The sequence below is a fragment of the Sorex fumeus genome, unplaced genomic scaffold (assembly GCF_029834395.1).
Source record: "Sorex fumeus unplaced genomic scaffold, SorFum_2.1 ptg000008l, whole genome shotgun sequence".
Taxonomy (NCBI): Eukaryota; Metazoa; Chordata; class Mammalia; order Eulipotyphla; family Soricidae; genus Sorex; species Sorex fumeus.
This window is the reverse complement of record NW_026606065.1, coordinates 74281839-74309587: the sequence shown is the minus strand read 5'-3', so window position 1 is coordinate 74309587 and position 27749 is coordinate 74281839. Positions and strand designations below refer to the sequence as shown.

Sequence of the window (27749 nt, the reverse complement as noted above, 5' to 3'; positions counted from 1 at the left end):
TCCCTGGTGGGGAAGTGGCTTGAGAGCACTGAACATGGGCGGTGAGAGCCGCCTGGGAGCCCAGCACCCCAAACGCACGGTGGCAGGTTCCCGCAATTAAGTAAGCAACTCAATAAATTTTCACAAAGTGGATCTCCTTAGAAACACTCTTATCAACAGAGTACTCTCTGTACCCCAAAGCACTCATCATGCTCCCTACATTATTACTCCCACAAGAGAAATTACTTGCCTGACCTCTTAACTCCACAGATTGAGGTGTACTATTTTTAATTTATGTTGATGTACAGCAATCCATTTCCTTAGAATGAACACTACTGAAAATCACCTGGGGAAGGTCTTATCAAAATAAAATTTTTTAAAAAACGAGTATAAATGTAACCAATGTCAAGAATGAGAAAAATGGGATCTTTATAAAATCCACAAAATAAAGGCAATAAGCATATTGTCAGTGAACCAGAGATATTGTTCAGAGGTAAAGGCGCTTGATCTATATGCAGCCAACCCAGTTTGATCCCCAGTACCACATCTGGTCCCAAGCACCGTCAGGGGTGACCCCTGACCACAGAGCCAGGAATAAATTCTGAACATTACCAGGTGCCTCAAAACTGGCCTACATAAAAACACACAGAGAATTACCCCATTTTTTAAAAAAGAAGAAAGAAAGAAAAAGAAAGAAAGGAAGGAAGGAAGAAAGAAAGAAAGAAAGAAAGAAAGAAAGAAAGAAAGAAAGAAAGAAATTATGCACCCAGAACTGGAATGCAATCAACTTCAGAACAGTCTAGTTTGTTTTGTTTTTAACTTCTATTGAGCATCTGACTTATTTGTGATTTAATATTTTTAAAATGCCACCAGGTGGCGACCTTCATAGCTTTTTTATTCCCCCACCCACCCCCAAGCTAGAAAAAATTGAAAACCATCACCAACGTATGAAAACAAGAAATGTTGCCATTTCTTTCTTCATAATCTACTCTCAGGGCAAATTATTTATAAGAACATAAATACAATGATCTTTGGCTCCCCCCACCCAATTCTTTTCCTCCTTAGTGAGAGCCTGAGTTTTGCTACCTCCTTCCCATTTCCCACACTCCCTGCAGAGTGCTGGTTTTAAACCTAGGATCTCAGAAATGGCAAGGCAAGGCTGGAGAGGCACCTCAAAAGCCTATGTCAGATCTCCAGTATTATTTACTTGACCCCCCCTGCCAAGCTGCTGGATGTAGCTCTGGTGGTCCCCACACACCACTGATCACAGATGGGGAGCCTTCCACACATACCCCAAACAAAACATGCAAATCACATGCTCTACAGTTAGCGATACAATCTACCAATGAATTTCATTACTGAGCTCAGAATTTGAATTTTGCATCGAATTGATGAATAATTCCTAATTTAATTTTTTTCTATAGTAAAATAATATGTTTAAATCCCATAATCTATGATCAAGAAGATAGCTCAGGGGAGAGAGACATAGCACAAGTGCTTTAGCCACTTGCCTTGAATGTGACTGACACAGATTCAATTCCTTGTAATGCCAAAAGTGATCCCTGGCACAGAGCCAGAACTAATCCCTGAGAACCATCCAAAATGAAAAAAATAATGGGGGTATGGTGCTGCCAGCAGGTCAATCTGTACCTGTGAGGTGAGTGCATCAGCAGCCTCATGGAGTCTTCAGATTTCCAGATACCCCAAAAATGCTGCTGTGCCTTTGGCCAGACCCCAAGCACTTGGGGCAAAGTTTACCAAGAAAGTAAATGGCCAAAAGTTAGGTATGTGGCAAACACACCCACAAACCACCTCCGGCTCAGCTATATAACTGGAGGCATGGCCTCTCTGGTTCCTGATCTAACTGCTTAATGGCCATGATCCCAGAGACTCAGAAACAAATCTCGAAACCCAACAGATTTTGGCAGAAATGCGTCTGGTCCCTGCAGTAGGTTACCAGCGCTGGGCCAACACAGGTGGGAATAGGTTTCGTGCCTTGGTCTGTTTCCCTTGGTGGCCCGGTGGCCGCCATCCTCCAGAGGCCACTGGACAGTCAGGTTTGGGCCCTCAGCGATGAGACACGCAGGGCCTCACGGGATGGGGGTGGAGCCCCTGTCCCAACAAGACCCCGAGTCTCCACCCATGAATGACCTTTCTGGCTCCTTATCAAGCTGCTTGACAGCCATGATCCCAGAGACTCAGGAACAAATCTTGGAACCCAGCAGGTTTTGGCAGAAATCCCTCCAGATTTAAGTGTTAAAATTTCAGAATTTCAAAATCGTGCAGCCACTACTGCAGCCATGTGACATCATATGTTATTCTTAGCCAGTAATAGAAATGTTGCCTTTTCAGCAGATCTGAGTGTTGAGGTAAAATCCCAAATAATAATGGTGGGTCTCGTGTCAAAATATTGAATGTGATCAAAGTAGAGAGAGAGTAATGTGGAAATCATCTGCCCCACAGGTAGGGGGAAGGTGTGGGATGGGGATACACTGGAGTTTCTGGTGGTGGAGAATGGGCACTGGTGAAGGTACTGGTGTTTCATTGTATGACCAAGACTTTAACCCAAAAGCTTTGTAACCGCTCTCACGGTGATTCAATAAATAAAATTATTAAAAATGAAAAAAAAAGTAAGGTGGAGTTCATGCACAATTCAATCAGCTAATCAGTGGCTGAATAAATAGAAGTACTGCTACATTAAAAAAAAAAGAAAATGAAGATGAAAAGATAGCTCAAGGGTGAGCATACATGTTTTGCATATAGGAGTCCTGGGTTCAATTCCAAGTGCCTCCATTTGTGGCTCCCAGACAAACAACAAAAAATTCCAAATGAAATCTTCACCTTGTGATATATCTCAAGGTGTGGCAAGAACCAAAACTTCAGGCAACAAGAGAACTAGATGTATTTTCATGGTGACAGAGAATCCCTCATTTTTCCTTTGTTAGTTGTCAGGAGACCCTACATTTTAAACCACCTTAAAACTTCTTCACTCTGCTATTGTAAAATCTAATGTACTTTACAAACAACCCTTCGGACAGAATTATTGATATACTTTATAATCTTTCACAGGCTATGGCAGGGAAAGAGTTAACAATTTTCCTCAGCCAGAAAATGTAAACAATCCTTGTGGGTGGAAGCAAGTGTTAACAACCTTCAAGGTCAGTGAGCCTCCATCAGAGGCTTAGCTAACTTTAAAAATGTCCAGAGCTGCATTGCAGACCAATGAGATGTTAGAAATATGTCTTAAATCTGCAGATGTCAGGGTATCCTAACTTAGTGAGTCATCTAAAGAGAGAACAGATACAGTGAAATGAGCTATCTTAAAATCTAGTGCACTTTAGAGTAGTGGTCCAAGCTAGTGCTATTCTGATAACCTCCCATTCAGGACTCCTTCCTTTACTCCAAATAAACTTTCTCTGTGTTGCAACTATGACTCTTACGCCTGGCAGCCAATTTTCAGTGAGCCTGGATGAATGTGGGACCACCTGACAGCTCTCACTGCAGAGACTTTTTCTGCAATAATAGGTTGATATGAATGAATCCTAATATGTTATGGCTATGTGCAGGGATCTTTATGCTGCTTTCAGAGTCTCCAAAAGTCCCTGAGATGAAACAAGGCACTAACTCATGGTTTGGGGACTTTACCTAGCAGTGCTCAGGGCTTACTTCTGGCTCTGTGCTCAGGGATCATTCCTGGCAGGGGTTGGGAGACCATATCTGGCGCCAGGGATTGAAGCCTGTGTTGGTCATGTGCTCTACACTCTGTACAATCTCGCTGGTCCCCAGTGATGTCACTTTAGCAGGAGCTTTAGCCACTGAGCCAACTTTTGGCACACTGTATTTAGGTATTTTTATTTTAAAAAATGTGTTTTCGCATTCACATTATGGAATCACATAATACCTAACTTGAAATGTGTAATTTCCTTATTTGCAGGATTCTCTTTACCCTCTTATATTTCCTAAATAAAATGATGTTACAATTTGGGAGTGGGGGGCTGGGGTGGGGGCTTAGGCCACATCCCAGAGTATACAAGGTACTATTTCTAGTTCTGTACTCCAGAACCAATTACTGTACTCAATTACTCTTGCCAGTGCTCAGGAGACCATGTGTGGTGCTGAGGATTGAAGCAGGTTTGGCTACATGGAAGTCAGGCATCTTATCCTGTACTATCTGGCTAGTCCTGAATCAAACAAAATATCCTGTTTAGGACCAGAAAGATAGCTCAAGGGCATTCTTTTTTTAAAAATTTTTTAATGAATCACCGTGAGATAGTTACAGATTTACAAATTTTCGTGATTACATTTCAGTCATACAATGATCAAGTACCCATCCCTCCACCAGTGCCCATTCTCCACCACCGATGTTCCCGGTATCCCTCCTGCCACCCCCTCATGCCCCCTGCCTCTGTGTCAGGCACATTCTCGTTTACTCTCTCTCTTGTTTTGGGTTTTATGGTTCGCAATATGGGTACTAAGTGGCCATCATGTTCGGTCCAGAGTCTACTTTCAGCACACATCTCCTATTCAAGGGCATTCTTTGCAGGAGACCTGGGTTCAGTCTCTGGCACCACAAGGTCCCTTGAGCACCGTCAGGTGTGGCCCAAAAGTAATGCCCCCCCATATAGATATCTTATACAAATTTTCTATATACATATATATACACACATATGTGTATATACAACTCAAAATCAAGAATTATAGGTTAGAGAGATGGCTCAAAGAAATGACTACATGCTTTGCATGCAAAAAATCTGATCCTGGTTTGATTTCTGATATCACATGGTTCCCTGAGTGCTACTGGAGTAATCTTGAGCCCCACCAGGTATGACCTAAACCCCTGTCCTAAAAAGAATTCATGAATAAATTCCCATATATAGAACAGTGAGTCTTATATAACCAGTGCTAAATTTTTAATGGATGATTGAATGTTTCCTAAGGGAGGAAGAAAATAACATCAAAGCTTAAAAGTCACAGGTCATTAAGACAGATTGTTTTGACTAAATTTCAGCTCTATCACTTACTAGTTCTACTATCTTAGATGAATCATATAAGTTTTCTGTGACTTTGTTTTCCCCTCTACAAAAGGTGTTTTAGGATTGTTGAAAGGATAAAATGAATTATTGTGTTTAAACCATTTAAAATATAATCTGTAAAATATAGAAGATATAGTACTTCAAGTAGGTAATAAAAGACAATTATACTGTGGCAAAATCTCTTTCATATATGTGGTCATGGCATGTAGAAAATATGCTCGAGAAGTTAATAAGTACAGGATTATTTTCCCTTTGCATTTCAGGAAGGAATATTGAGGCATGGGGATCAAATAACATGCAGATGTAATCATCAGGGGCTATACTTCAATGAAATGTTCAAAGTAAGGCAATATATTTTCATTTTCTTGGAATTGTGCAATAGTCGCATTCTAGTTATTAAACCAGTGACATACAAGCTATGAACCTAAATTGAACCCTGAGTTCTCTATGTGCACATATCTATAAAATCACTAATTTGTCAATACTGTATATATTATATATTACATATGTACATATTATATATGCATATGGGATGATATGTAAATGAGCTTATCCTTTAGAAAAGTTCTTATTTTTAAAAAACACACATTTTTACTTTTTTGGAGGAGGAAAAGGGGGTATGGATTACAGCCTGTAGAGCTCAGGGGTTCCTCCTGACTCTATACTCAGAAATCATTACAGGTGAGCTTGGGGGAACATTTGGGGTGCTGGGGATGGAAGGGATTGTGGCATTTGCTTTGCATGTGTAAAACCTTGCCCTGGCTTCCAGGACTACAAAAAACAAAAACAACAATACAGACTTAACATCTCTTTTCATCTTCAGTATATAAGTAATGGAAATAGAAAGTACAGTTATTACAATGGAATTGTTCATTCCTTCAATTGCTGGCACCATAAAAGAGGAGAAACGTCACCTTGTGAGGGAAGTAAACTCAATGGAAACCTCTAGGAGTGGTGACTTTCCTATACTAGGAAACAACATTTTACATTTATAAATTGTAAAATCTTTTTTTTTTCTTTCGGTTTTGGGGTCACACCCAGCGATGCTCTGGGGTTACTCCTGGCTCTTCACTCAGGAAATACTCCTGGCGGTGCTCGGCATATACTGGGAATCGAACCTGAACCTGGGTCGGCCAACGTGCAAGGCAAACGCCCTACCCTCTGTGCTATCGCTCCAGCCACTAAATTGTAAATCTTGTATCTTTTGTGTATACATTGGAGGGACTGGGCTGCCCCACCTGTGAAGGGCAGGGGGCACTGCCTGGGTCTCCCTGGCAGTGCAGCGTCACTGATCATGTTGTGCCAGGGACTGAACTCTGGGTCTCGCGCTTCACTGCATCTCCCCGGACCCAAATTTGTAATTTGTTTTATTAATCAAAGTAGTCATATTTTTTTCCTTGAGTTTACCTGTAACTATGACAACCAAAGGTAGATCTTTGCACCCCCGCCACCCACCCCCCAGTGTTGAAGCGGGCGGGGGCGAAGACCCTAGCCTGGGATAACACCGGATCTAGGGAGCGTGTGGACACACCCAAGCTAACCCACCCGCCAACCTCCAACCGACACGGCCGAGGGCAAGGACCCGCGTGTCCAGGAAGCTTTATCAATTTCCTTTTCCCCGCTTTTTCTCCGTCTTCTTCCCCACTTGCCATTTCCCCCAGGTATCGCTTTCGGGGAGTTGGCCGGGACGCGCGCGGAAGCGGATCCCGGAGCTCGTGACCCCGGAAACGGCGACCCGGAAGTGGAAGGGACCCGGCGTCCCCGGCGCCGCAGGGTGGCGACTTCTCGCAGCCCCGAGCTCAGTTAGGAAAGCTTAGGTACTGACAATTTTTTCCTTTCTTCTTTTTATTAAAAAAATATTTCTTTCCCCGGCCCTTCCCCTCCGTGTTGCTTTCCCACGGGGTTCCACCGTGCATACATCGGGGTCACAGTGTGGGCTACAGCATGTCCTGGGTCACCTTCTGACACTGCCTCTTTCTCGCTCATTGATCCGAGATAAGAGCCCTGGTGGCTGATGGAGACGGTGCTCGGGTGTAGACGATCCCACAGAGTAAAACGTTTTATTCCCGTCGTAACACGGTGGTTTGCCCCCTCTCGAGTGGCTCTTTCCACTGTTGCCCGTGGAGGGAAATTTTAGCTAGAAGCGTTCTAACAACCCAGGTTATCTGTTCGCTGGTCTTTAGTTCCCAGTGTTTGGAATGGACAAACTGAAAAGAAGCTGAAATTTCTGCTGGGCGACTTGCAGCCTTTGTGACTACTGGACACTGAAGAATTTTGCACAGACCTTTTTCCTTTCCAAGTGTGCTTCAGCATGTTAAAATTTATTACTAAGACCTTGCAGATTTTAATATTTTAGAGACCGTTGTGGAAACATTATCTCCTAGAAGATGATGTAGACTTAAAATGATCAGAGGGATTAATATAGTAGTGCACTGGACACAGTAGAAACAAAAATGAACGTTCTGTAAGGCATCAAACCCAGGTCGGCTGCATGCAAGGCAAGTGCCTTACTTGCTTTCCATCTCTTCATTCTTGGATTACTATGTTTGGAGCAGTTTGAGACAGTGAAATGAGCATGATTCCTTAAGCTCCTTTCAGCTCTATTATATATGTAGAGTTGATTTTAGATATTTTTATTACATTTCAGATGATGCAGTGGTTCATCACTTATTCCTTAGACTCCTTCCAGCTCTTATATATGTAGGGTTGATTTTAGATATTTTTATTATATTTCAGACGCTGCAATGAGTCGTCACTTACATGTTTGGCTTTTCAGACACCTGTGTCTTAATCGTCACCACCAGTGCCACATCCACTTCCATTCTCAATTTCAAAAGATACATCGTGATACAAGATTGTGGATTTCTAGACAAAACCAGAATCACCTTCTTCGTCATCTGTTAAATAAGAATTGGTCCAAGAGATACTGTCATTCCAGGATGCCTTGGAAGCATAAAGCACTGCAAAAGTATATGGAAGATGTGAATAGGGAGTTCCAGACACTGGATCATAGTTTGCAGCACATACCTGTAAGTGAAGGCGAGCGAAGGGCCTTGAGTCAACGGCATTCTGAGTTGGCACCACTTGCAGCCATTTACCAAGAAATTCAGGAGGCTGAGCAAGCAATTGAAGAATTAGATTCAATGTGTACAAGTAGGTCAAATATATTTTTTAATTTATAAGTAAAAGTAAAATATTTAATATTTATAATTAAAATATAAATATAATTTAATTTATAATTAAAATTAAATGTATAAATTTAGGATTGATTTTTCCAAAAGCCTTATTGAATAATGACATTATTTAATCTGTGGGTCAGAAGTACCAGAAAATTCTCCTAGTTTAGAATATGAAAATTCTGTAATCTTGGGTTGGAGAGATAGTACAGGGGTTGAGGTGCTTGCCTTGCATGTGGTTTGATCCCTGGCTTCTCTGAGCACTACCAGGAGGTGCCCTTAAGCACTAAGTTAGGAGAAACCCATAAGCACTGCTGGATATAGCCCAAAAAATCAAAGCTCCCACACCCAGTTTGTTTTTTTTTTATGCTTTTTGGGTCACACCTGGCGGTGTACAGGGGTTACTCCTGGCTCTGCACTCAGGAGTTACTCCTGACGGTGGTCAGGGGACCATATGGGATGCTGGGAATCGAACCTGGGTCGGCCACGTGCAAGGCAAACGCCCTACCTGCTATGCTATCTCTCCAGCCCGCACACCCAGTTTTTTTGTAATCTCATTTATTGAACTGTTTATTAAAGGCCAAGCCTATATGGAGCAATAGTACAGTGGGTAGGGCACTTGCCTTGCTTGTGGCTCATCCATGTTTGATCACTGGCATCTCGTGTCCCCCCCAAGCGCCACCAGGAGTAATTATTTATACGTTTGGTGGGGAATAAAGCTGGTGGTACTTGGGGAACCTATTGGTGCCAGGGATTGAGCTTGGGTCTCCTACATGTAAATCATGTGCTCCAGCTCTTTGAGTTATCTCCCTGACCCAAACCTCAATAAAATGGGGCCACACCCAATTCTGTACAGGAACTACCCCTAGTACTGTTCTTTAAAGTTGCTCCCAGTGGTGTTTAAAGGACCTTATGGTATTGGAGATCAAACCTGGACCTCCCACATGCAAAGCATGAATTCCAGTCCTTGACTCCCAGCCCCCCCGCCCCCCAATTTTTGTGTGGTACTAGAAATTGAACCCAGATCCCATGCATGCAAAGTATGCTTGTTAAAAGTGAGTTATATACTAACACCCCCCTACCAGTTACTTTTAAATCCTATCTGAGTGTTCATGGGCTTAGATAATTACAGTCACATCATTAGCTTTGGTTAGGCTTATTTTTACACTTGGGGATTTATTAAAAATTGGGGATTTGGGGCTGGAGCATTTGTACAGCAGGTAGGGTGTTTGCCTTGCACGCATCTGATGTGGGTTCGCTCTCGGCTCGGGTACCCCATATGGTTCCCCTGAGCACTGCCAGAAGCAGTGGGCACAGAGCCAGGAGTAAACCCTGAGCACCACTGGGTATGGCCCAAAAACAAAATTGAGAGTAGGGAAAGAGAGTAAAGGAGTTCAGGGCCTTACCTTGCATCCCACTGACCCCTATTTGAATCCTCAGCACCGCATATTGTCCCTGAGTACTGCCAGGGGTCAGTCCTTCCTGAGCACAGGACCAGAAATAGCCCCTGAGAACCACTGGGTGGGGCTCAGGAAACCACAGGAGGCCCGCTTTCATGCCATGCCACCGCATGGTCTCCCCTGTACTGCTGGGTGTGGCCCCAAATTAAAACAGACCCAAAATAACCATGAGAAAAATTTGTTTTGATTTTTGGCGCACAACCGATTTTGTGCTGAGGGGGCAGGGTGGCTCCTGGAAGTGCTCAAGAGACTCTCAGAGTCTGGGGACCAAACCCAGCCTCCCACATGCAAAGCCTGCACTCAGCCCATTGAGCTAACCCTCTAGTCCGACGTATGGTCTTGCTGTACAAAGTTACTGTACCTTCTTCACCCCAGCCGAAGTGCTTAGGACCCCGTTCCGCCATCACCCACCCCTGCATTACCCCTTTGCCTGCCCCTGTACTCCCACTGCTTATAATCTCAGTTCTGCTATCAGAGGCCTTGGGTTTGTCCTTATGTGAGGTTGTCTGTTGCCTTGTCTTGTTTATATCCTACTGATGAATAAGACCATCTGGTATTTGTCCTTGTGACTTCATTTACATGATATCCTCTAATCACATCCAAGTTGCAGAAACTGCAATATTTCATCTTCTCTTATTTGTGCTGTTTGGTTTTTTTTAACATTCTTCTAGCAAATTCTTATTAATGGGCATTCTCTATTCTGACTATTCTTTTCTATAATACTTTGCCTTCAACACTGAAATGAAACTTGCTGGGCAGAGATTAGGTAGTTGTTTTAGGGTTTCTATGTATTTTAGGGTTTCTCTGTATTCTCTGTATTTCTCTGTATTTGACTGGACCCAAGGCCATAGCTTACTGGGTGGAGTGCATAGCAGGCAGGAGGCCTGTGTTCAATCCCTGCCACCACATGGTCCCGCTACACTGCTGGGTATGGCCCCCAAATTAAAACAAACATAAAACTTTTACTGCTGTTCTGTTTACCACTATTTCTCTTGCTGGTTTATAGGTCTAAATAAACAAGATGAAAAACAGTTACAAGAACTTGCATTGGAAGAAAAGCAAACCATGGCTCAGAAAATCAGCATATTGTACAATGAGGTATTTTTTTTTCTGTTGGGAGTGGGTGAGTGGATGGTTGTGCCACCTTTGGTAGTTCTCAAGGCTTACTCTGAGCTCTGTGCTTAGAAGTCACTCATGGTGATACAGGAAAAGTGCCTTACCCACTGTACTATTTCTCTGTTTCTAGGAATACTGTTCCTGCTACCCTATGCTTTAGTGCTTAAAGTATTTATTTATTTGGTCTTTGGGCCACACCTGGCAGTGCTCAGAGGTGGTATTTAGGGAAGCATATGCAGCGTTGAGATCTAACTGAAGTCAGCTATGTGCAAGGCAAACCTGCCCCTCCCTCCCTCCCTCCCTCCCTCCCTCCTTCCTTTCCTTCTTTTCCTTCCTTCTTTCCTTCCTTCCTTCTTTCCTTCCTTCCTTCCTTCCTTCCTTCTTTCCTTCCTTCTTTCCTTTCTTCTTTCCCTCCTTCCTTTCTTGTTTCTTTTTTTCTTTCTTAGTTTTATTAAAAGACATTCAAAGCTCAAATGTGAAAGCTTTGTAACTGTATCTTACGGTGAATCAATAAAAAAGGGGGAAAAATAAAAAGAAAAAAGAAAAGACATTCAGAGATAATATAAAGGGAAAGAAAGAGAAAGTGATATGTATTCAAAAGGAGAATATGGGCCTTCTCCGGTGTGGAAAAAGTATCATCTCCTTATGTGACTAATCTGTGTTTACTGCTGTAATTTTTGATAAAATGAGATAGAAGAGATTGTAATATCAAAAATAAAGCAAATCCTTCTCCTCAAGAAACAATATTCTGGGGCTGGAACGACTGTACAGTGGGTAAGGTGGCTGACTTTGCACAAGGCTGACCTGGGTTCTATATCTGGTACTTCATATGGTCCCTGGGGCCCTACAAGGAATGATTTCTGAGTGCAGAGCTGGGAGTAAGCTCTACCTGGTATGGCCCCTAAAACCAGAAGGAAAAAAAAGAACAAGAAAGAAAGAAGCGATATTCTGTGTCAGGGATCTTCTGCGTGCCGTGTGTATAGCACTCACCTTTGCATGAAGCCAGTCCTGGTTTAATTCCCTGCCCCACATATGGCCCCCTGTGCACTGCAGGAGTGATCCCTGAGCACAGAACCATGTGTAAGCCCTATGCAATCGCTGATTGTGGCCCTCAAAACCAAAAAGAGGGGAAAAAAAAGCAATATTCCAAAGCAAAATCTGTTTTAGTTTCCCAGGCTAGAGAATACATGTTAGTAGACATGTAATGCCCCCAGGAGAGAATCCGGGGGGAGTGGCTTATGATTGTTACTTATACAGTATGACTAAAAGTTTGCATTCTTAGAAAAATGAAATGAAGTAAAAGATATAGAGGCAGTTGGATAATACAAGTATCTATTTCATGGCTTCATTGACTTGTCTAAAAGAAAGTGGAAACCACCATCCTAGACAGCAAGGTACCCTGTCTTCGTCTGTCAGATTTGCCATTCTTCTTCCTTGAGAGTCTTCCCCTCTGGGGATCTAAGACTGGGTTTTTCAGGGGTTGAAGAGGATAGAGATGGAGATTATTTTTGTCATAATTTAACCTGGTAGTTAAATGCAAAAGATGCCTGACTTTTAATCTGATCTTGTCCACCGACTATCATTACTAGCAGAGATGGACCTTTTTAAAATTTGACAGTATAAAGGGTCATAGCACATAGGTACTAAAGTTTGATTTTCTTTTTCTAAGAGGAAAGTTGGTAACTTTTTTAATTAACAAGATTACCCCTTTCCCACCCCTTTTTTCCTTGTCACAGCTCTGAAACAATTGGAGGCTTATCTTGGAATCCTAAACATGGTCTAAATAGGGTCACTCTATTGAGAAGCAGGGCACAGCCTTGTGTCTGCTCTCATTTATGACAGCAGAGAACATGCAATCCTAGGTTAAAAGTTCTTATTTCCTTCAGACTTTCAAAGCTTTATTTCATTTATTAGCTGAAAGAAGCTATTGTTCAAAACTAATAAGAGGCAGAAATCTGAAGAAAATGAAGTGGTACACTTTAGACTTTGATCTAAACGTCTCCATTTTCAAAAATTAAGATAATGTGATAACATTGTAGACAAAGGCCTGACAAGTCACTTCATTGTTAACATGAATTGAACACTTGTTTCAGATTTAATTAGATTGGCTTCTGACAGCATTTTAGGACTCGACCTCATTAGCTTGCTATATGATTTTGTTAATTACTGGCTTTTTAATGTTTGGTTTTTTTTCCTCTAATCTAAGTTTAAGTATTAATAGTATACAGTGTCAACCTCGACTAACAAAAACATCAACATAGAAGTTTAAATTGCAGCAAAGCCTAGTAAACCCTCAGACAAGGACTTAATGTCTCTATGGTGAGAAACAACTCTCACACATTTTCTTCTACAGAAACATTTTTTTTAATTAAAACAATTTTTAATAGTGAGACATCATGAGGTATAGATGCAAACTTATACATTTTTGTGCTTGGGTTTCAGTTATACAATGATCAAATACCCATCCCTCCACCGGTGCCCATTTCCCACCACCATGGATCCCAGTATCCCTCCCACCCCCCATGCTCCCCATCCCACGCTGCCTTTTGTTCTCTCTCTCTTATTGGGTGTTATGGTTTGCAAAAGAGGCAATGGGTGACAATCATATTTAATGTATAGTCTACTTTCTGCATGCTTCTCCCATCCTGGGAGGATCCTCCCAACACCTTTATTTGGTGTTCCCTTCTTTATCTGAGCTCCCTTTTCCCCTAGTATGTGTGGTTGGCCTCCAAGCCATGGAGTAAAATTCCTGGTACTAATCTCGGCCATTCTTGGGTGTTAGTCTCCTATTTTGTTACTTTATGTTCCCCAAATGAATGCAATCTATGTCTATTCCTTTCTTTCTGAGTCATTTTGCTTAACATGATACTTTCCATGTAGTACCACTTGTATGTAAATTTCATGACTTCGTCTTTTCTAACAGCTACATAGTACTCCATTGTGTAAATGTACCAAAATTTCTTTAACCAGTCATTTGTTCTCGGGCACTCAGGTTTTTTCCAGATTCTGGCTATTGTAAAGAGTGCTGCAATAAACAGACAATTGCAGATGTCACTTCGACTATACTTTTTTGCCTCTCTAGTATATATTCCCAGGAGTGGTATTGCTGGATCAAATGGGAGCTCAATTTCTAATTTTTTGAGAATCATCCATACTGTTTTCCAAAAGGGCTGAACCAGTTGGCATTCCCACCAAGTGAAGGAGGGTCCCTTTCTCACCACATCCGCGCCAGCACTGGTTGCTTTTGTTCTTGTGGATATGGGCCAGTCTCTGTGGTGTGAAGTGATATCTCATTGTGGTTTTGATCTGCATCTCCCTGATGATTAATGATGTAGAGCATTTTCTCATGTGCCTTTTAGCCATTCGGATTTCTTCTTTGTGAAAGTTTCTATTCATTTCATCTCCCCATTTTTTGATGGGGTTGAATGTTTTCTTTTTGTGGAGTTCAACCAGTACTTTGTATAACCTTGAAATTAACCCCTTATCAGATGTGTAGTTGGCAAATATCCTTTCCCATTCTGTAGACTGTCTTTGTATTTTGGTCACTGTTTCTTTTGAGGTGCAGAAGCTTCTTAGTTTAAGATAGTCCCGTTTGTCTATCTCTGTTTTTACTTGCTTGGCCAGCGGTGTGACATCTTTGAAGACACCATTAGCTTCTATGTCATGGAGGGTTTCGCCTCAACAGAATCAGGAAGATAGAAATAGTATCTTTTCAGACCATGATGCACTGAGGATAGAAGTGAATCACACACAGACACGGAGAACCAAATCAAACACCTGGAAATTAAACAACTCAATGCTGAACAACGAGTGGGTCAGGAATGAGGTCAAGGACGAAATCAAAAGATACTTGGAAACAAATGAGAATGAAGACACGAGCTACCAGAATTTATGGGATGCAGCTAAAGCCGTATTAAGGGGAAAATTTATAGCTCTGCAAGCATATCTTAGGTCTGTAGAAATGATGCACATAAACAACTTGACCTCACAGCTCAAGACCTTCGAAAAGGATCAACAGAAAGAGCCTAAATCAGGCAGAAGGAAAGAGATCATAAAACTTAGAGCAGAAATCAATGACATGGAAACCAAAGAAACAATCCGAAAGATCAATGAAACCAAGAGCTGGTTCTTCAAGAAAATAAACAAGATAGATAAACCACTCGCAACACTCACAAAGAAAGAGAGAGAGAGAACCCTAATAAACCGAATCAGAAATGAGAAGGGGGATATCACAACAGAAACCAAAGAAATTCAAAAGTTCTTCAGAGACTACTTTGAAAGTCTGTATGCCACGAAACAAGAGAACCTAGAAGAAATGGACAAATTCCTGGACTCCTGTAATCTCCCAAAGCTGAATCAAGAAGACCTGGAGTATCTGAATAGACCTATTAACATCAACGAAATAGAAACTGCAATCAAAAACCTTCCCAAAAACAAAAGCCTGGGCCCAGATGGATTCACTAGCGAATTTTTCCAAACATTTAAAGAGGACCTGCTGCCAGTCCTTCTCAAGCTTTTCCAGGAAATTGAAAAAACGGAAACTCTCCCAAACAGTTTCTATGAAGCCCATATCTCTCTAATACCAAAAGGATTCGGAAACATTTTTAATCATTTCGTTATCCATTTGGAGGTAATAAGCAATATAGCATAAATTATTGTTGGCCTGCTACAGGGGCAGGCTTGACAGGTGGCTTGGGAAAATGGAGACAATAGTAGAAGGAAGGTGATTGCGGTGGTGGGATTGGTACTGGAATATGGAATGCCTGTGGCAGTCATCATTGACAGCTTTGTAAAGCACAATGTTTAAATAGTGTGTGGAGGGAGTAAATAAATGGAATTTAAAAAATAATAGTAAACAATGAAAAACATATACACTTGAGCTGATTTTCTTTTTGCACAGCTTTTCCAGACTCTGCTGCCAAAGGAGAAGTGTGACAAAAATGGTGTTATTTTAGAGGTGACATCTGGAAGAACTACTGGTGGTCAGTAAAATAATTTTATTATAAATAACCTTTAAAAAGACTTGCATTTTATCTTGATTTGGCCATCACTGTTGTTAAAGGTCTAATAAGTATATGGGCTGGAGCGATAGCACAGCGGTAGGGCGTTTGCCTTGCACGCAGCCAACATGGCTGACCCGAGTTCGATTCCTCCGCCCCTCACGGAGAGCCCGGCAAGCTGCCGAGAGTATCTCGCCCGCACGGCAGAGCCTGGCAAGCTCCCCGTGATGTATTCGATATGCCAGACACAGTAACAACAAAGTCTCCAATGGAGACGTTACTGGGCCCGCTCGCGCAAATCGACAATCAACGGGAGGGCCATTACAAGTATATTTCAATATACTTAATTCAAATTCAAAGTAATTTTAATTAATTAATTTATTTCTGGCTTTTTTGGTCACTCCTGGTGGTGCTCAGGGGTTACTCCTGGCTCTGAACTCAGGAATCACTCCTGGCAGTGATCGAGGGACCATATGGGATGCCACGGATCGAACCCGGATTGGCCACTAACAAGGCAAATCCAGTGAACTATCGCTCAGGCCCCGAGTATGTTTCACTTTAGAAGCAGCTATTCCTCATTTCTTAACGGGCCTGTAACCAAGGATAACTTTCTTAGAAATTTGTGCTGACTTAGTATTTTGTGTCTTCTATAGGTGATATCTGTCAACAGTTTACCCGGGAAATATTTGACATGTACCAGAATTATTCAAACTATAAACACTGGAAATTTGAACTTCTGAATTATACCCCAGCTGACTACGGTAGGTGTTATTTGAAGACTGTTTTATAGATGCTGCTGAAAATTGTTATAGTACGAATCTTCCATAGAGCCCCCCTGTCCGATTGCCCCCACTTCTCTCCCCTTTTTTTTATCATTGTTGCAATGTCTGGGAGATGGCATCTTTCTTCAGTGTTGATGCTTACACACCTGGCTGTGTTGCTCAGTAGGGACTGCACACTTGCGTTGGTGCCAGGGATCGCACCTGGCGACAGTGGCAGTGCTGGCTTCCAGCAGCCCTCTCTGGACCTGGAACCCTGTGGGTCTTTGGGAGCTTCACCGTCTGTGAGGTATCTTCCTCCTCCCGCAATATTCCCATCATGAGCACTTTGAAGCCAGCCACACTCCCACTCGGCATTAAACACTGTGCAACACACTTTTGTTTCATTTTGTTTTGGGGAGCCACATTCAGTTGTGCTCAAGGGCTAGTCCCAGCTTGGTGCTCACGAGTGACGCCTGGCTATGCTTGGAGGACCACGTGTGGTGCTGGGGATTTGGAGCAGGATAGCAGCTACCAACAGAGCATGGAAGGCGAGTGCCTTACTTCCTGTTTCTCTGGCCCCAGACTTTTTTTTTTTTTTTTAATTTCCTTGTAGCACCAGGAATTGAAGGGCCTGATGAAGGGCCCAATACAAGTGAACCACTTTCCTAGTTCTTCACAATTTTTTATGAAGGTCAGAGTTTAGGGAGCAGCTTTCCTGTGCCATTCTGGTTCAGGTTTTCTTCCATGGTTGCATATCAGGCTGTTAACTGGGTAGGTGTCAATTCAGCACACTTGTCTGGGGCTGAAGGGCCTGCTTCAGAGTTTACATGGCTGTCATCTGACCTCAGTTTCTCATCAGATGAGCCCTCTCTGTAAGGCTTCTCACAGGATGACAGCTTGTATCACTCAGAGTAGGTAATGCGAGAGCATTCGTGACTCTTCATGACCTGATCTCAGAAGTTGCTTGTCACATCTGCCATCTGCCATAGAGCTCCCAGGCCCACTAGGAAGGGACTCTCTGGGCTAGAAACCAGAAGGCAAGGGTTATGGGGACACTCTCTGAGACTGCCTGTCACAAATACTAACATCTGTATTTCAAAAAACCTCAGATTTAGGAAAAGATTACTTGAAGCTACATAGTTATTATTTATTTTTATCTTGCCAGCGATCAAACTCAGGGTCTCACACATGCAAGGCAAGTGACTTGTGTACCTGTGAGCTCCACTCCCTTCCCAAAGTCACATATTAAAAGAGCACTTATGAAGACAGTGAATCTATGACAACCCTATGACAGTCTCATTAAATATAGGGGAGGAAGTCACACGTGATGGTATTTGTGGGTTCTGTGCTTGGTGGCCACCCTCTGTGGTGCTGGGGTTCACAGGATCCAAAGACCAAACCTGGCACTCTTGCATGCAACACTTGTGCACAGCCCATTTAGCTATCTCCCCAGCCCTGGTCTTGTTTGTTTGTTGGTGGCTATACCTGCCTATACTCGGGTTAGTTCTGGCTCTGCCCTTGGGGATCACTCTGGGTCAGCTGAATGTAAGGTAAATGCCTTAACTACTGTATTATCTCTTGGACCAATAAAGACAATTGTTTATTTATTTTTAATTTTAGGAACCATGCTTTATAATACTGTTAATGATGGAGTTTCATGCATAACACATTTCTGCACCACACCCTCCAGCAAAGTGTCCACCTCCCTCCACCATTGTCCCAGTGCCTCCCTCCCCTTATCCTGTTTCTCCCTTCCCCTCCCCTGTGGTAAGCTTCATGCTAAAGATAAGTTCTCAGTTTCTATTGCCTTTGGGCATTTGTTATACTATTAGTTGTTTGGGTTTTGTTTTTTATCTCACTTATGAGATAGGTCATTTTGTTTCTCCCTCTCTTTCTGATTAACTTCGCTCAACATGATACTCACCATATTCATCAACATAGCATGATTTCATGTTTTCTTAAAGCCACGTAGTTTTTCATTGTATATTTGTACCATAGTTTCATTATCCAATCATCTGTTCTTGGGCATTTGATTTGTCTCCAGATATTTACTATTGTGAATAGTGCTGCAATGAACATAGGAGTGCAAATGTCTTTTCTGAATAGAGTTTTGGGTAGATACCAAGGGTAGATACCAAAGAGTGGAATTGCTGAGTCATTTGGATGTTTAATTTCTAATTTTTTGAGACTTGCCCACATTGTCTTCCAAAAAAGACTGGACTAGTTGATATTTCCAAGAACAACAGAAAGCTATTCCATTCTCCACATAATCATAGATAACTTTATGTGCTACCATATATATAAAATGAATTTTCTTACCTATTGCATTTCAAGTTCTGGTTTTACATTCAGGCCTTAGGGTATATAATATCCTGATCTCTTTCAAAGTAGAATGCATTAATACTTCTGGATTTTTTTCCTATAGGTGGGCTGCATCATGCAGCTGCCAGAATTTCAGGTGACAATGTCTATAAGCATTTGAAGTATGAAGGTGGGATCCACCGAGTTCAGCGAATCCCAGAGGTGGGCCTGTCATCCAGGATGCAGCGCATTCACACAGGAACAATGTCAGTTATTGTCCTTCCTCAGCCAGAAGAGGTAACCTCTCTAGGGGACACTGATAACCTACCCCACATCAGTGGGTTCTGTGCCGAGAAACTCTAGCTTCAGAGAAAAGCTTTGGCTTTCAGAATTACACGTGGAAATTTGTACTCTCTATTGGGGAATCCTTAAGTGTTTCCCAGATAAAACTGTCCCTCTTGTCTCTGACTGAGATGTTTTGCTTTATGACTAGAAGTCACCTCTTTTCAAAAAAAAAAAAATAGAATGCATCACGCTTGTTTTATTTAAATTTTTTTTTTCTTTGATTTCTCTGTCCCTCTCGGAGAGCCCAGCAAGCTACTGAGTATCCCGCCTGCACGGCAGAGCCTGGCGAGCTCCCCGTGGCATATTCATATACCAAAAACAGTAACAATAAGTCTCACAATGGAGACGTTACTGGTGCCTGCTCGAGCAAATTGATGAACAATGGGACGACAGTGACAGTGACTGTATAACTGTATACTTAAAGCTTTTTTAAAAAAATTTTTAATTTTTTATTTAAAGAACCATGATTTACAAAGTTATTGATAGTTGAGTTTTAGGCATGTAGTATTTCAACACTAATCCCACCATGAATCAGTGTCAGCCTCCTCCACCCGTGTTCCCATACTCTATCCTCACCCACCACCATCATGACCTTGACAGGACATTACAAAGTTCAGTGATTACAGCTTAGAGCTCAGGTGTTTTTTTTTTTTTTAATTTTTTAATTTTTATTAGTGAGACACCATGAGGTACACTTGTAGACTTAGAAATGTTTGTCCTTGGGTTTCAGTTATACAATGATCAAATACCCATCCCTCCACACCATTTCCCACCACCACGGATCCCAGTATCCCTCCCACCCCTCATACCCCCCATCCCACAGAGCTCAGGCTTTGAGAGTTGTTAGGTCTGTGCTTTGGGTATATAGTTAGACCACTCTCCCACATTACCTGAGAATTCTTTTTTTAATTGAATCACTGTGAGATCAGATACAAAGCTTTCATGATTGAGTTTTAGTCATACAGTGAAATATCATACAATATTTCATCCAATGATTGAACACCCATCTCTCCACCAGTGCATATTTTCCACAACTGATAATCCCTAGTATCCCACCCACCACCCCCAACACCCCCACCCCTGCCTCTCTGGTAGGCACCTTCCTTCTTATTCTGTCTCTGTTTATGGGGACCGTGATTTGCAATGAAGATTCTGAGAGGCCACCCTGTTTGGTGTTTTGTTTACTTTCAGCACACATCTGCCATCCCAAGCAATCCCTCCCACCATCATTGACTTAGCGGTCCCTTCTTCCATCCTAACAGCCTTCTCCCCCAGCTCATGAGGCAGGCTTCCAAACTGTAGAGTGATCCTCCTGGCCCTTGTCTCCTTGTCTCCATTGTTCTCAGGTGTAAGTCTGAGAATCGTTTTTATTCCACACCTCCAACACCTGTTGTTGCCGTTGCTTACATTGTGAACCATTTTCAGGTGTGAATTGGCATCTCATTGTATTTTTAATTTTCATTTGACTGGCAGTGATGATAAGCATTTGATCATATGTCTATCAGCTCTCTGTGTGTCTTCCCCATGGAAATGTCTATTAAAATGTTATGCTAATTATTTCTTTTGTTAAATTTCTGCTCTCTGTATATGCCTTTGGTATTAATATTAACCTCTTAGCAAGGTGTGTAGAAATCATCTATTCTGCTGTCTTTGTTTTTCCTTTTTATATATATATTTTTTTTTCTTTTACTATACTGGGGCATCAAAAAAAAAACAGCTTTCAAATTTATGTAATCCCAACTGATTATCTTTTCTTTAATTTCTTATGCTCTTGGGATCAAGTCCTCTAGAATGTCTTGGAATGATTCACCTCATTATCCTCTGTGTATTTTATGGTTTTGGTTCTTTCCTCTAGGCCTTTAATCGTTTTGAGTTTGCATTTGTGTATGGGGTTAGAGTTTAATTCGGCCTCATTCTTTTGCATTACTCTCTCCCAGCATCATCTATTGGAAGAGACCAGCTGGCTGTCTAGCAGTGTTCAGGAGCACATTCAGTACTAGGGGTTGATCCCAGATCCCTTTGTAAGCAGGCCTGTGCTCCATCCATCTGAATTATCTCCTTGGATTCCTTTCCCCAAAAATACTATTATTTATTTTTATACTAGGAGTCTGTGAGGTTTCACACATCACAGTAATATCTGTGAGTCTAGAGCAAATTCCTGGTTTTCTTTGTTCTTTTTTAAAAAACATTTTTAATTTCATTTATTTTAGCATTTGTTTCAAAAATAAAACTTAAGAGATTCCCTAGCCCCGAAGTAGCCCAGAGCCATGAAGATCACATCCCTTTGACACATATAAATCTTGAGCTCTTTGGAGAAGGAAAATTGAGATACCACGTAGGCGCAGAAACCCAGAGAAGAGTGGATCCTTCAAAAAAAAAGGAGATGCTACAGAAGAATCCATGAGATTATGAAGAGATATAAACAGTGCAAGACTTTCCTTTGACAATGTCCAGATTAATTTTTATGTATGCAGAACTCCAGAAAACCCATTTGGAAGAATTGTAGAAAAGTTCCTTCCCAAAGCCATCTGGGACTTGCTCTTCAAGCCTATGTTCTCCCTCGAACACATCTATTGCTTGTTTGATTCTATTTCTTTTTTTTTTTTTTTTTTTGCTTTTTGGGTCACACATGGCATTGCACAGGGGTTCCTGGTTCTGTACTCAGGAATTACTCCTGGCGTTGCTCAGGGTACCATATGGGATGCTGGGAATCGAACCCGGGTCAGCCACGTGCAAGGCAAACGCCCTACCTGCTGTGCTAATGCTCCAGCCCCCTTGATTCTGTTTCTTTGCCCATTTCTTCTGGAGAAGGCTGTATTCTCTCTTAAACATGGACTTTTCTCTTTCTGCTCATTTCGTTCTAAATCAGTTTTAATAATAATAAAAAAGTCTTGCTTTACCATTTCACCTCCTACTGAAATTCATTTCTGTGAGGGAAGTGATGGACCTGGAATACCTGTGCTGAGGTTAGGCCTGACCTGATCTAGGCCAGGCATTTTTCCTCGTGTGCTGGTGGCTGAGATGGATCGAGCAGAGAGATGGAAGTACTCTTTCTCGAGTGTTCATCCTGTGCTCCCCACTTTATGGAGCTACTGACAACTTTACCGAAATCTCTACTAAAAGTGTAATTCTATATCTCCTTTTATTTACCCAATTTATCTAGGCCTCTCTTGCCCTGCTATGGTAGCCTTTAATTGGCCCAGGGGTTAATGGATACAATAACCATTAATTGGTCCAGGAGTTAATGGATGCAATTTATTTTTTTCCAAACCCTTGACTTATGTTCAGAGCTTACTAAGTTATATATCTTGCAAAATATATTTCATAATATCCCTCTCTCACAAAACTACACTGGATACAACCTACAAAACATATGTTTATATGCGCATGTATATATAAGTGCTTATCTATACGTAAAGTCGATCCTTATTATTCCCTGATTTTGTGTCTGCAAATTTACCTGCTTGCTCAGATTTATTTGTTTTCCCAAATTAGTTACTGCGGTACTTTCAGTCATTTGCTTACATGTACAGAGCAACAAAAATTGTAAGCAACTTTCCATGTACATGTTCCCAATTGAGACCGAATAAGGTGACACTCTTACTTTTTTGTGTAAGTTCTCCCTTAGAGGTGACTACAGGATGCAGATGGGAGTGGAAACTCCAACACTAGGACCAGGTGAATAGGGTTTGAATTCCATCTAGGGCACCTGTTAGTAAAAAAGGCTTCATTTAATAGTTCTTTTTGTTATTGTTGTTTTTGAACCACACCGGACAGTGCTCAGGCATACTCCTGGCTTTGCACTTAGGAATTACTCCTGATGGTGCTAGGGACTATATGGGATGCCAGGAATTGAGCCTGAGGCAGCCACCTGCAAGGCAGATGCCCTACCTGGCCCCTCACTTAATACTTCTGAACCTCCTTTTATCTTTCATAAATAAGGACTTTACTTATGGTGCACCTTTGCTCTAGGTAGACGTGAAAGTGGAGCCTAAGGACTTGCGAATAGATACATTTCGAGCCAAAGGAGCAGGAGGACAGCATGTTAATACAACTGATAGCGCCGTCAGACTTGTCCATGTCCCCACAGGTGAGCAAGTTCCTGTGCTTTTGTACTTTTTTTTGGTTTGTTTTGGGACTAACCGGGCAGTGCTCAGGGTTTGCTCCTGAATCGTTCAGGGATCACTCCTGGTAGTCCTTTGCGACCATGTGGTGCCAGTGCTTAAACCCAGGCATTGAAACGCACTGAAAGCATGCGTTTCGGGCCTTTGCCCTTGCGCTCTGGCTCATGGTTCTTGTTCTTGATGCAGAAAAGAATTACAGAGGGGCCTGGTAGACAGTACAAGGGTTAAGTTGCATGTTTTACAGGCCTTCAGCCTAGAATCTGTGGCACCACTGACCTCCAAGAGCACTACTGGGGTGGCCTCGGTAATCTCAGCATGTCAGGTCCTGAGCAGCATCGCATCATTGGACCCTTACATTGAACCATCAGCCAGTTAGCTGCAAATTGCTCGTGGTTACCTGATCCCTTAAGCACAACTGAGTGTGCCATACCCCGACTCCCCACCAAAACAAATTATATATTCTAACTATAAAATGAGTGCTATTCCTTTATATTTACTGATGAGCCTTTCTCCCTTTAAAATGTTCTTCAGATAGTACAGTGGGTAAGACTCTTGACTTTTGTCTTGCATCTGGCCAGCCTGAGTTGGATCCTCAGCACCACATTTGGTTCTCTGAGCACCACCAAGAGTCAGCCTTGAGCATTGTCAGTTGTGGCCTCCCCACCCTCCCCAAAAAAGTGTTCTTCAGGGCTGAGAGATGGTACAGAGGTTAAGGTGCTTGCCTTGCATGCAGCCAGTCTCACTTTGATCCCTAGCACTGTATATAGTACCCTAAGTATAGCTAGGTGTGATCCCTGAGCATAAAGCCATGAGTCAGCTCTTGAGCATGGCTCCAACACCAAAAATAAATAAAATGTTTTCCAGCACACTGGAGAGATAGTACAAGGGTAAGATGCTTGTCTTACACAGAGCCAACTCCAGTCCTATCCCTAGCACTGCAGACGGTTCCCCTCAAGCACTTCCAGGAATGATCCCGGAACACAGAACCAGGAGTAAGCCCTAAACACAGCTGAGTGTGTCCCAAACCAAATGAAAATTTCAGTTAAACAATCCCCAGTGCGCAGCACAACCTGGAGACATGGTGACTAGAGCTGGGACTGTGGGGGTGCAGTAGGGGGCCATGCCATGATGCAGGCTTCTTGACACACAGGTAGAAGGATTGGTAGAGTATCTCTGCATCTACAAAACAGTCACCTCAGCAACTGCTGTAAATTGATAACTCAATTCAAAACTTTTAAAAAATTTTAAATGTTCTTCAGGGACTGGCAGATAGCTCAAAGGACTAGAGCCCAGAGTGGCATTGCATGTGCCATGCTTTGCATACTGGTGACCTGGATTTGGTTCCTGGCGTCACATCCCCTGAGCACTGGGAGAAGTGACCCCCAAGCACTGCCAGGTGTTGGCCTCCAAACCAAAAAGTTACAACTAAAAGCCTAAAATGTTCTCTGCTATCTAAATTAAACAGGTGGAACTTATTATTGCCTCTGATCCCTGATATTTTTCAGGACTTGTAGTAGAATGCCAACAAGAACGATCACAGATAAAAAATAAAGAAATTGCTATGCGTGTGTTAAAAGCTAGACTATACCAGCAGATTATTGAAAAAGACAGGCATCAACAGCAAAGTGCAAGAAAACTGCAGGTAAGATTTGTTTGATGTAATTATTTAATTAGTACATAAAAATGTGATTATTGGGGCTAGAGAGACAGTACAGCAGGTAGAGTATTTGCCTTGCATGTACACCAGGTGTGATTCCTGAGTACAGAGCCAGCAGTAACTCCTGAGTATTGCCAGATGTGGCCCAAAACAAACCAACAAAAGTGGTCATTTTGTTTGAGGCCATAACCAGTGATGCTTAGGTGTTACACCTGGCTCTGCACTCAGGAATTACTCCTGGTGTTATTTGGAGGACCATATGGGGTGCCAGGGATCAAAACCAGATCAGCCACATGCAAGGTAAGTGCCCTACCCTCTGTATTATCATTCCAGCTCTAAAATGTGATCATTTTGTAGCTGTGAGATATCTACATTAAAACCATGAGTCAGCAATATATGACCTAAGCTATAATAAATAGTATTTCTAAAAATGAATTTGCTAAGAAGGCGGGGTGGGAAGATAGAAAACCTTGGGTCATTGGTGTAGGGACACTGACATTGGTAGTGGAGTTAGAGTTCAGATATTGTATGCCTTAACTCTGTTATCAACAGCTTTGTAAATTGTACTGCCTCAATAAAAATTAAAACAAAAGTGATCATTTTAATGTAGCAGATTAGTATTTGTTATTGGTTGAATATATGTATTAATCAAGATATTTATGGGACCAGGGAGTGAAATTAGGGTTAGTACATGCTTTCCAGCCCTTTGAGCTATCTCCCTTGTCCTTGAGATATTTTAGCAGAGCTAATAATGATACAGTATAATAAGTGGCATTGTGAAGATTTATGTAATTTTTCAGAAAAAGTGCTGGAGAAATGGGTCACTTTATGAAGGGCCTTAAATGCTGAATTGAGTTTAGAAGACAAGAAAGAATTTTTTAAAAGGGTGGGGGGCGGGGGGCTAGAGTGATAGCACAGCGGTAAGTACTTACCTTGCATATGAAGGACCTGGATTTGATCCTCGGCATCTTATATGGTTCCTTGAGTACTGTCAGGAGTGATTCCTGAGTTCAGAGCCAAGAGTAACCCCTGAGTATTGCCAGGTGTTTGGTTTGGGGGTCACACCTGATGATATTCAGGGGCTGTTCCTGGCTCTGCACTCATTAATTACTCCTGGCAGTGCTTAAGGGACTTACCAAGAATTACTCCTGGCAGTGCTTAAGGGACTATATGGAGTGCTGGGGATTGAACCCAAGTCACCATGCGTAAGACAAGCACCCTACTCACATTATTAACTCCCCAGCCCCAGAATGCATTGTTTTTTAAAATTTTATCTTAGGGGGTGTAATTTATGCCATATCTGGCAATGCTTGGGGGCCTCTTTTGTGGTGCTGAGAATCAAACCTGGGCCTCCGGCACTTTAGCCATTTAAACTAGTTCTCTGGCCCAGGCAATACAGTTTAAACAGAAAAATAGAAAAATGATCATTAGATTTTTAAAGGAATGTTTGTGAAATTGCTGAGCCTTTGAAAGATGGCTAGAGGAAGTGGAAAGGCAGCATCTGAGACTTTGAAGCCATTAAAAATGAGTAGTTATACAATAGATGACTTTGAGGTAGGTTTTGCCTCAGTAACTCTTATCAAAGCTTGGCAGAGAGAGTGTGCTCCCAGAAAATGGTTGTTAAATTGCTGGATGCCTGGGTCATCTACGTAGATCAAAGAGAACATTGTGGTGTCATTTAGAGAAATCAGAACGACGGGAACATCGTGGTGCCATTTAGAGAAGTCAGAAGGAAGGGAACATTGTGGTGTCATTTAGAGAAATCTTGAGGAAGAATGATTGGGGTGGAACGATAACAGAAACTTAATTGGAACTTGAAGTACCAAAGAATTTTTATTTCGTAAACAAGCTATACAAGTGTGTAGTCTTAAATGTTAAGTTCTGTTCATCCTTGTTTTTCCCATCATTTTGTATATATAACTTTTAGAAAAATATTTAACTTTTTTTTTTTGCTTTTTGGGTCACACCTGGCAGTGCTCAGGGGTGACTCCTGGCTCTGCACTCAGGAATCACCTCTGGTGGTGCTCGGGGGACCATCTGGGATGCTGGGAATCGAACCCGGGTCGGCCGCGTGCAAGGCAAACGCCCTACCCGCTGTGCTATCTCTCCAGCCCAAAATATTTAACTTTATAAAAAAAGAAAGACATTTAAAATTTTTTATTAAAGCACCATAATTTACAAAGCGATTCATCGTTGGGTTTTAGATATATTACATTCCAACACCAATTCCACCATCAGTGTCTTCTTCCCTCCACCAGGAATATGAAACATTTATAAGTGCTTTTGCTATTGCAATAAAGATAATTATGAAGTCAGAATATTTATAAGTAGGGTTGGGGGCATAGCACAATGGTAGAAATTGCCTGTGAAACTCTGGTTTTGATCTCTAGATCAAATAATAATAATAACAATAGTAATAATAATGACTTTTTCTTACTGCATAGGTGGGAACAAGAGCCCAGTCAGAAAGAATTCGCACATATAATTTCACCCAAGATAGAGTCACTGACCACAGGATAGCATATGAAGTTCGTGATATTAAGGTAATATTGCTAAGTATGCTTTATGTGTCTTTTTAGGTTTTTGTGGAAAGTGTCATATACCAGTTATGTTTAAATGTTGCTAAATTATTTATTTATTTATTTTGCTTTTTTTGGGTCACATCCGGCAATGCACAGGGGTTACTCCTGGTTCATGCACTCAGGAATCACTCCTGGCAGTGCTCAGGGGACCATATGGGATGCTGGGAATCGAACCCGGGTCGGCCGCGTGCAAGGCAAACGCCCTACCCGCTGTG

At 42.0% G+C, this 27749-nt stretch overlaps 1 protein-coding gene across 1 annotated transcript in view; it reads left to right on the top strand.

The window, feature by feature from the left end:
• The first annotated feature begins 6764 nt into the window (after positions 1 to 6764).
• MTRF1 (mitochondrial translation release factor 1) overlaps positions 6765 to 27749 on the top strand; it is a 29272-nt gene continuing 8287 nt past the window's right edge. Inside the window, exons 1-9 of the mRNA XM_056109826.1 lie at positions 6765 to 6829; positions 7749 to 8165; positions 10655 to 10746; positions 15665 to 15746; positions 16418 to 16525; positions 18951 to 19123; positions 23144 to 23261; positions 24801 to 24937; positions 27397 to 27495. Coding sequence (XP_055965801.1) covers positions 7757 to 8165; positions 10655 to 10746; positions 15665 to 15746; positions 16418 to 16525; positions 18951 to 19123; positions 23144 to 23261; positions 24801 to 24937; positions 27397 to 27495 — 1218 coding nt within the window. The 5' untranslated portion in view covers positions 6765 to 6829; positions 7749 to 7756. The remainder of the gene's footprint in view (positions 6830 to 7748; positions 8166 to 10654; positions 10747 to 15664; positions 15747 to 16417; positions 16526 to 18950; positions 19124 to 23143; positions 23262 to 24800; positions 24938 to 27396; positions 27496 to 27749) is intronic.